Below are 10304 nucleotides of genomic sequence, written 5' to 3' on the forward strand. Positions count from 1 at the left end.
AATAGGCGATATAACGAATGAGCGACAGAGAAGGCGACCAATCAGGCGACCAATCAGGCGACCGTCATTCCTTTATTATGTTAATTGTTATTGTAGTAGATACCCGAGCGACAAACAAACACGTAGTAACTAACGACGAATGCGAACGACTATCTTGATATCGAATCTTTAACAGCTGAACCGCAGTGTAGGCCGATTTTATGGCAGGATAATCGTAAAGATTACGGAAATGAGTAGGACGTAGCCGCTTGTGTATGATTTTGCCGCTTATCGCTCGTCGCTCTCTGTATAATCACGACCATAGATGTTTGTTTCTTTAACGATAGTAGCGTTTTCCGGGCAAGCTATGACGAACGTTATATTTTCCGGCCTGTCGCGTTAATAAACAGCTTCTGCTGCGTTCACATGCACAGAGGTGCCAAGCAGGAGTCACTGAAGAAAAAGCAGAACGCGAGGGAGCAGCAAACAACGAGCAGAAGTCACCAACAAGTAAACGCTGGGCAGAACAAGTCGTCGATGAAGCCAAAGCTTACGCACCGCGGTCTAGTCTCGTTGGTAAGAAAATAATGCCTCGCCACGAGACTGCGTAGTCTCGTTGGCAATTAAGCGGGAATTAAGGAATTACTATTTAACTGGTACATAGCACAACATCTGGAGAACACGAATACGTTAGATTAGATCTGCTCGATTCGACGTTCGAGCTCTAGCTCGAGAATCATACCGATCTGGACGAGATGCGATATGAATTGCGCCGCGTTCGGCGGATAACCGAAATTCCGATTGCGATTCCGATGTCGATGCTCGGATTCCCTCTTCCACTTGGAAGAGCAACCAGAAATTGTATTACGAAAAGAAAGAGAAATGAATGTGTTTAGAAAAAACGGGTAGTTCTCTCTTATCGCGTGGGAAAAGAAGTTATAGCAAGCAAATACAATCGTTTTCTTCTTCCTTAATGGAGATTCGAAGATATACCGTAGTACGTATCGCAACGAAGAATCCTCTTTTTCCCTGTTTGATAAATGTGTTTTCCACAGGGAAGAAGGGCATCTTTTTCCAAAGTTTTTACAGCTTTGCCGTTATCAGCAAAAAAGCTAAAGTAATATGTAAATACGTACACCTCCGTTCGTAATTATATATACCTATGTACATATTAAGACATTTACGGATAATAAGGTAGATCCAAAGAATTATTAGAAAACTATTTTTTCCCCATCCATGCATGCCATGCATGCCACGCATGCATTTCTTCTATCGTTACCTAAACTTTAATCGATTCCAATATTTATATTATTATTCCGTTAATCATTGTTATTTGTTGTTATTTAGTTGTACGCGTTATCGGTAATTCCATAAACCGGATTTAGACTTTGACAAACTTCCCTGAATTATCTACTTGATCGTCTTAAATTTGTTCAATCGGTGATTCATCGAGACCAACATATCGCTTCTTGACATTAGCGACCTATCACACAACTTGGAAAATAAAAATTGTTTGTAACTTACGTTCATCAGTTTGTACCATGTTGTATACGCGTTACGCACATACGTAACGTATTACGTTTTCGTAATACGATGTATTTACGTATTTTTGTACGATAGTTTCGTAAGACCTTGTTATTTCTATTCGATGCTGTTATAACGTGACTCTATTTTTACTCTTTTTTTTACTCTTTATTTTTACTCTTCGGGCTATTCTTTTTACTTTGTCTAAATTTACTTAGTTCTGGCGTGACAAATTCAGATAGAGATGTATACCGTTTCACGCGATAGAATTTATTACGAATAAAAACAAAAATTAATTTTCTTTTTTTTTTCGTGCCACTATCTGCGTCGATAAGCGATATGGTAATTCGTCGAATATCGAAATGTCGAACATTTTCAAATAATTTTATAACTTTCTCATATGTTTTGTAGCACGCAATGTCTTATTATGTAACGTTTGATTCCTTATCTTTCACGAATACACAATACTGATCTATTAATCATTTCCTTGACTACCATAATTGACTAATTGAATTATCGTGTTTTAAACGAAGTCATTAGGTATTCTAATATTTATGAACGGGGATACATGTACGTGCATATACATACATAGCGAAAAAAAAATAGCAACGAGCAACAAATTCCCTTAGTTAATCCACCTATCTTATGTTCGATGCAGACAAACGATACATTACACGTAGTTGCAATCGCATTCTGTGCGGTTCGACAGCTTCGTACATACATACACCTATGTTTTCAATGTTTTTTCAATGTGATTTCAATGGCGGCTGGATTCTCAACCCATGATCGCGATTTCTTATAAAAATACAAATTGTCTTTTGCAGGGCTTCTTCCAACGTGATTATTTTTAGTTTTAAGAAACTTGCTTCTAGAAACACACAATTCGCCGCAATGATTTTCAGAGTATTTCAGATTTATCGTAAGTACGGGTTCTATCAGTGATTGTAAACAATGATATTTATTATATTATTATCATTATTATCATTGTTGTCATTATTACATATATTATTATGGCATGCTCGATCATAGTTGATCACGAATCGTGTTCTGAACTAATTCTATTACGGGCAATCCGTCAATATGTCATTCTCTGTTTTCTAGCTCCTGTCTGTTGCATATAGCATTTGTTTTGTAAGTTATCCAATTTCCTGGCCTTACTATTGTCCGTTCCTATCTTCTTGCTAGCGTCATTTAATCTCGTGGTAATCACTAGTGGCAATTTGGTATTTAGGTAGTTGGCTTTTGCTATTTTTGTTGTATTTTTCATACATATGTGGGTAAATTGTCTTTGCGGAAGAGTTTCTCTAGTACTTGTTACTGATTACTTGGCTTAATTCGGCTGCTGTTGCTGAGTTATTAATTCCATATCCACGGTTATCCAGTTTGCCTTTCTTTATTTCAGCGAACCAGTTCCTTTTCGAGTCTCGGTGTTTCTCTGTCCCATTTTTTCGGTAATTCTTCAAGTATCTACTTTTAGGTATCCTATGGTCATCCATGTTCGTTAATTTTGTCCAGTAATTTAACGTTTCCCCCCCCCCCCCCGCCTCATTTCAACATTTGATGCTCCAAGAGCATTCTTCCAATTCCTAACCTCAACATACATAGGTGCATCCTGATGTGCTATGAGATACATTTGACACAATTTTCAGGAGACTCGATTATACACTTTCCATTTTCTTATTCATTTCATATTTCACATAGCTTTACTACCGTGTCCTAGCTATTATATTTTGTCGTTACTAATGATTTCCAGATCGTGCCTGCTGCGACTATTGCCCGAGTTGTACAATGTTTTATTGCCGTATGAAACGTGGCTGACTTTGAAAATAATATTCTTACATAGGTGTATAGACGTCTACCTCTTCTACGTTTTGGCCTTCGTATTTCGTTTTTCTGCTTCCTACTTTTCCATTTGTTCTTCTAAATACTAATATTTTAGTTTTCTCCTCGTTCACTTCGAAACTGTTTTCTCTAGAATAGTTCCGTAGTGTGTGTTTCCATTTTTTCTTCGCACAACTTGTGTCCACTATTGATGAGGTGTTTGTCGATGTCGGCTAACATGAGAATGTTTATTACATTGCCCAGTGAGAAATGCCCTCTTATGCAAACGTGACGAGGAAACCTCACATGTACTTATATCGTACAAAGAATTTGGCACTTTTCATGATTTATAATAATTATTTATTCTTATTTTTTTTGTAGTAGATAATAAAATTCGAACAGTATTATTCACCAATGTGGCGAAAGCATAATTCGACGCATGGAGAATAATTGGTTTAATGTTAAATAGCATCAAATTATAACAAAGAATGGTTTTTAAAAACTTGTTAACGCACGTTTTATAAAAACTCTCATTCCTTCGCTTTTCTATTAATATTTCACTAGCCTGATCTTACGTAATTTATAATCATTTGTATCCATGTATAAAATTGCCGAGTCGCACAGCGTCATAAGTACAAAATCACAATGAGCGCGAAGTTTCATCGCTCGTTTGCATCGCTGTTTGATCGCCCTGAATCGAAACGAATGAAATTGGATCGTTTATGTAGCCGATATATCCCTCCTTTTCTACTCTGGTTAAAACTTGCGGCCATGCATGCACGTGTTTGCCGAATGTATCGCCATTATATATACATACATGTAATAGCGTTTTAAACGATAGGCAGATCTCTTATCTGTGTTATAAATAAAGGACACGGGACAGCTGCGAAGGCTCGAATAGGCGAATATTTGCTACATACGTCCTTCGTCGCTAACGTCATCGCTACACGTACGATGGAACACTGATTTTTTGCTCTCCGTAGTCGAGGAAATTTCTTTCTCTCTCGACGTCTTCCAATCCCTTAAATCGACTCAACCGACTGTTTCATTAACGAATTGATAGCGTTTTCTGACGTTTACAGCGGAGATCGTGATAGAACGATGACGATAAATGTGGTCGTTTGAAACTGAGTTCTTGCTACTCTACGATCGATTCACCGAAATCTTACGGTAGAAAAAAATCATTGTTTTATAATATTTAATTGTTTGAAGATTCGAAGCGTTGTCTGGTTTGTGCTATTGACGTAAACGCGGATAGAACATGGACGAGGGAATTGGTAGAAAGAAGCGCGACAAACTTGGAGAATCGTCATCCGATGGTATTGGATATCGTACAACTTTCGGTGAGTTTGTTGTACCTGAGAAAGATATTCTTGTTTTTCAGCTGTACCGTTCATCAAAGATGCGTAAAATAGGAGCACGATCGTAAACGCTAAGAACATTCAGGCGACCGATTCACATTCGCTTCAGCTAAACCCGAGATTCGGTTCTTCTGTATACGAAATTATTGATAAAGCGTACATCGTAAATTTACTTGGTAAGAAAAAACGAAACGCGAATAATGTTAGCCGAGCATTGTTAATTGTCACACATGCGAATATACATACGTATGTATATATGGTCGCAATGTTTGAGAAATTTAAGGTCAAATTTAGGATGCAATAATAATATGCCGAAGAAAGAGCAACAGAGAAGCAAGTACGAATCCTACGAACGATACCTTTTTTTCTTGAATCGCGAGAATATACGGGCTATACATATGTATGTACGTATGTATATGTCATCATAAAACGTTTAACTTTTAATTGGTACATGTGACGTTAAATCGTTGAAACATCGACCCATAAGAGAGTTAGATCAAGTTATTTTATTCTCAAGTATTTCATACGGATTTATATCCTGTGTGTCACGTTAATATTCGGGCATCCTTTAAAATGGAATAACTTTTTCAAAATTGGACCAGACAACTTGAGTTTTTTCACAAGCAAGAAGGATCGGTTTACCGGATGACGGGTAAAAGCAATTTTGAAAAAAAATTGCTATTGATCGGAATCGCGAAGAATATACTCATCGTAACGGCAACTTTTTACGATATTTTTTTATTTATCTGAGCCTGTAGCGGAAGTTACGTAGGTAAAAAGTATACGTTTCGTAGATTCGTGTCACTTATGCGTACTGAAAATTTCATAGAGATCGAGGTACGAACGATGTACAATGGTGAAAATCACAGTTTTTTCACAACTTTCTGCCTCTAACTGTAATAAAGCGAAAGATTCTTACATCGTTTCGATATCTTTCGCTTGTGTCTCGCCAACCGGCTAAAAAAGTTAATAAAGTTACAGGGTGCCCATATTAACGCATGCTCGATATTAACGTGGCCGTATATTAGCAAAAATGAGATAACCTTAAAAATGTTGTCATCTCTTATGAACCAATTCTATCAGGTGAAAATTAAGGATACTTAAATTAACAATAATTTCTTTTGATTTTCTTCCATTCTCTAACGTTTTTGTCATAATTTATACTCGTGTTCGATAGATTGAAATGAATTTTGAATCAAAAGCATGCACAAATAAAAACTATACTAGATAATTGATATTACGTCAAAATCGGAACGAGTGGTTCTCATTTCCTTATCTTTTAATTCATTTGCAAGTCATAAACATTATATATATATATATATATATATATATATGTGTGTGTGTAATGTTTATAATTATATATATCGTGCGAAAGAAGTGGCTACAATCATATGTACATACATATACAAGTACGTAATGATAATTTTGTAAAAAGAAAATCTCTGAAAACATCGAAAATAGCATTTACAATACAAATATTTTACCTGTATCTAAAGGTAAATTCGTGAGCGTACATGGGAAATAGCTGAGTACGTATGTATTTAAAAGTTCATTGAATCGGGGCACTGTCGATGCTTTATCTAAACGTATTTCAGAGATTTAACTACCTTTAATCTCGCGCAAGTCACGACGTATCTCAGATATAATAATTTAAAATCTATTATTATTATTATTATTATTATTATTATTATTATTATTATTATTATTATTATTATTATTATTATTATTATTATTATTATTATTATTATTATCATCATCATCATCATCATCATCATCATCATCACCACCATCATCATCATCATCATCATCATCATCATCATCATCATTATCGTTATGATTATTAAAGCATTATTATTATTGGTATTATCATTATTAGATTAAATGTAATTTATTATTATTAAATAAAGTATAAATATTCCTGGTCAACCTGTCGATGTTTAACATCCTCGTGGAGACTTTCACCAGACTTTTCTTAATCGCTTTATATGTGGTGACGTTGCATAGTACGAGGAAAATGGTAAAAACGGGTGGACGGAATCGAATGACCTTGAAAAAGATGAAATAGCGTGCAAGCTATTAAACTCCGTATCAGGAGAGCACTGTTTTTTTTAATCTTTTCTTCGTATTCTCCGAATACGTAGTCGACGAATAGAGCCGAGACATAACAGTTTGGTGCTCTTGCGATTAGTCTACCGTGTGGCTTACTCTATCTTATGCATGAGAGACAAACGCTTTAAAGCGTTTATCCTTGTCGCGATACTGTTGTATGATATTTGTGATGTGGTTGCGATATATTGATCGGACTATATGCATACGTAAATATTTTTCCCGTCGACGGAAAGCGATCGTTTTTATTGTTAACCATTATGTAAAATGATATTTGCCAAGTCGATTCATCCATTGATGATAACTTTTGAACTGGCTTATTCCTAAACTCGATACCATTATATTCGCTACATTCGTCTCTATTCATCGAGTACGATTAGAAAATACAGAAACTGTTTAAAAAATAGTGGTGCTCGGAAACGAATTTTATTCCCCTTTTATTGTTTTCCTCGTTATATACGCGACACAACGTATTGAATATAAAAGAAGATTGGGAATTTTTGAATTTTCAATTTTGAGAGAAGTCAAAAGCCATGAGAGTATTACACATCGGTAGGTTCGACGTATTTCCTCGTGACATAGTGATAAAGTAAGCATACGATATGGAAAAAAATAAAAACTCAATAATTATGTTTGATATGGATCGATCAAAATCCTCGATTGCTAGATTTTTTAAGTGACGATAATATTCGCCACAAATAATATTATTACAACACTAAAGGCATGACAATTTTTCTCAGGCCATTTGTCAAAAGCATTTAAAGAATGCTTCTTTGTCTATTCATAGAAAGTACTTACTTGGTCTATGCAGTCTCTACATATTACTAGTTGATCCTTGTTTGCAAACTCTACGACGTGTCTGTTTGAAAATATTTATTTTAAAAAAATCAGGTTAATCGCGACCTCCGAAGGATTAAAGAAATCAGGTAATTTCAAGGCAAAGATTCATATTTTCAGATTCGTGCACTGTAATGAACGTAAGTTTGTCGTTGCGTGTTTAATAACGTGTATTAGTGAAAATCGATACTTACTTCAGTAATCATTTAGAAAGCTGCCGCCATCTTAGATTTCGATCATTTTTTAATATGTGCGAGGAAATCAACATTCTGAATAACTTTTTCCTTTGCATATAAACGCTGTTTGGTCTGTAGGTTGGGATTAGTTTCCGAGATATCTGCAAAAAATTGTCGATACCACTACGGTGAATTCTGCCTACGATCGTATTAAATACCTGACTATATAAACTATGAACAAAAGATGGGAATTAGGTTTGGGTTAAACGTTGTTTTGTTTGGCCGCTGTAAGCTCACCGACGCACGATTATAAGCAGAATTCGCTGCAACGGTACCGACAGTTTTTCGCAAACGTCTCAGAAACTAAGGCCTTACACGTATCGAAAGATCATCTAAATACAAGATGGCGGCACCTTTCTAAATAATTACCTTCATTTCTATCGGTGTCTGGTTGTTTCCAAAGGGTACAGATGTCTCTTTTGTATCGTTTGTATCGTAATACAGTATCAACGATTGTGAACGTGGAATTAATCGCTTGTAATTATGTATTTTCTTGAATTAATTAAGACTATTCGATTACTAAATATCTAATTACGTTTAAGAACAATGAACCTCAGATAGAACAGTTCTTGCTTCAGCTTTTGTAAATTTGTTTGATTAAGCCGCGAGCGACGAAAGAGAACGAAGAATGCATTACATATATTTTGAGTATGAAAAACCTACGATCGAATAGGCAAAAGAAAACGATTAGTTCACGAATGTAAACGCGTATTCAAATAGGAACAAACAAGTAACTATGCCGAGTTTGTGACGAGAACAACACTCTGTTGTCGACCGCCCGTTAATATAACTTTAGACTTTAGCGAAAGCGTAATCAAAAGTATGTTAATCGAGCAAGTACTTGGAAACGGGTTATCCAAGTTTTGCATGAAACTATTCACGTACTGATTTACATGTATTCATACATTAAGGACTTAAAAAGGTATCCAGGTACAGTAAGTTTATTAAAGAGAACACAGAACGTATGCATTACCTATCGAATTTCGACGTTCTTTCATATTTACGCTAGCCTTGCGTGAATTACTTAACAGAGATATGAAAAATTATTATAAGCGAACAAGTAAACGACAAATAAATGACAGAACGTTTGATCTCCGAGGAACAACACGATGTTATTCACCCCTTCGAAACTGACAATATGAGAATCTAAAATGATTTTTCTAAATTAAAAGAAATCACGCTTTTCCAATTTTTCTAAATTCCTAATAACTAGAGAGGAAGGGGACAAAATTTGCTAACTTAAAGCGCCTTTTACACCCCTTACAAACAAAAACTTTTATTCGGATTTTGCACCAATCTAATACGTATCACGTTTCGAACAATTTCAGAGAATTGTAAAATACAAATGGAAATGTAATCGTTGATTACAATGTGACGAAAACGATGCACAGAGGACGGCAGTTTTCAAGGCTTGTATCGAAAAGTGCAATCAAAATATAAAAATGCTCTTCCCGATTGCGTAACAATCGTTTGTGAAAAAAAACGCGGTGACGATCAAATTGTCGATCTCGAGGAATAATTAGAGGGTCGTCGACGCGTATTCACTCTGCAAGAAGAACCCTTTCGTCGTGAAGGGTCGACAAAGTGAAGCCGAGACATCACTTTGCCTTCTTCGCGCATTGTAAACAAGTAAAGGCCACTAATCGATCGTGTTCTAATCAAAGATCAAGTATCCTTAGAAACTTGAAACATGATCAGGAATGAGATTTGCGAAATTCAACGAGAGTTGAGAGAAGCAACTACGAAGCTAACTGCATGTATTTTTCGAAGAAATAATATTAAAGAAATTCTCATTTAATGTAAATTATGGTTAAAATTAATTTGCTACGAATTAAATATCCACAAACGATCTTTTCTAAATTCATTAGGAAATATTCGAACTCGAAATGACTCGACGTACATGTATTAACTGGTCGGCTGTTTGCATAGAAAACAAAGATAGATTACATTGTAAAACGGTTTATCTCGAAATTTTGATTACAGGTAAAATAAAGTCATAAAGATTTAACATATACACATGTATATAGAAAATTGTACACAGTACGCAAAAGAGATGTAGAAGAAGGTTTTACACAAAGCTCGATACTTGCTATTGTATTAACAATAATGACACTCGATCGAATTTATCACTCAAAGATTTTTGCACCTCCGTAATAATCTACAAACGGTGCTCCAGATGAGGTGAGATTTTTATTTCAACAAGACAAGAAAGGGAAAGAAGAAAACATAGGAATAATTCGTTCTCTTTTATATGCCACTTCTTAACTTCGATTACTATGAATGACTACAATCGAATAAGATTATCAGCCGAAAAGTCTAAGAAAGAAAAACAAATTGTAGGATAGAGAAGATCAAATACATATTTAGAAACATCTAATCTATTCGACAATGAGATTAAATTCATTGTTCGGTGATGGTGGAAAACGTCTACATAGACTCG

The 10304-nt window shown here is 35.3% G+C and overlaps 1 protein-coding gene across 8 annotated transcripts in view; it reads left to right on the forward strand.

The window, feature by feature from the left end:
• Window positions 1-2223, forward strand: part of LOC117238907 (probable E3 ubiquitin-protein ligase bre1) — a 31390-nt gene extending 29167 nt beyond the window's left edge. For 6 of the 8 annotated variants that reach the window (XM_033504109.1, XM_033504135.1, XM_033504123.1 and 3 more), the window contains one exon: window positions 390-2223. In XM_033504109.1, the coding sequence (XP_033360000.1) occupies window positions 390-567 (178 nt within the window). In that variant the 3' untranslated portion in view covers window positions 568-2223. The remainder of the gene's footprint in view (window positions 1-389) is intronic. The other 2 variants (XM_033504117.1, XM_033504153.1) reach the window with 1 other exon arrangement.
• Window positions 2224-10304: the final 8081 nt, after the last annotated feature.

The sequence above is a fragment of the Bombus vosnesenskii genome, unplaced genomic scaffold, assembly GCF_011952255.1.
Source record: "Bombus vosnesenskii isolate JDL3184/JDL3185 unplaced genomic scaffold, Bvos_JDL3184-5_v1.1 scf7180000013264, whole genome shotgun sequence".
Classification (NCBI taxonomy): Eukaryota; Metazoa; Arthropoda; class Insecta; order Hymenoptera; family Apidae; genus Bombus; species Bombus vosnesenskii.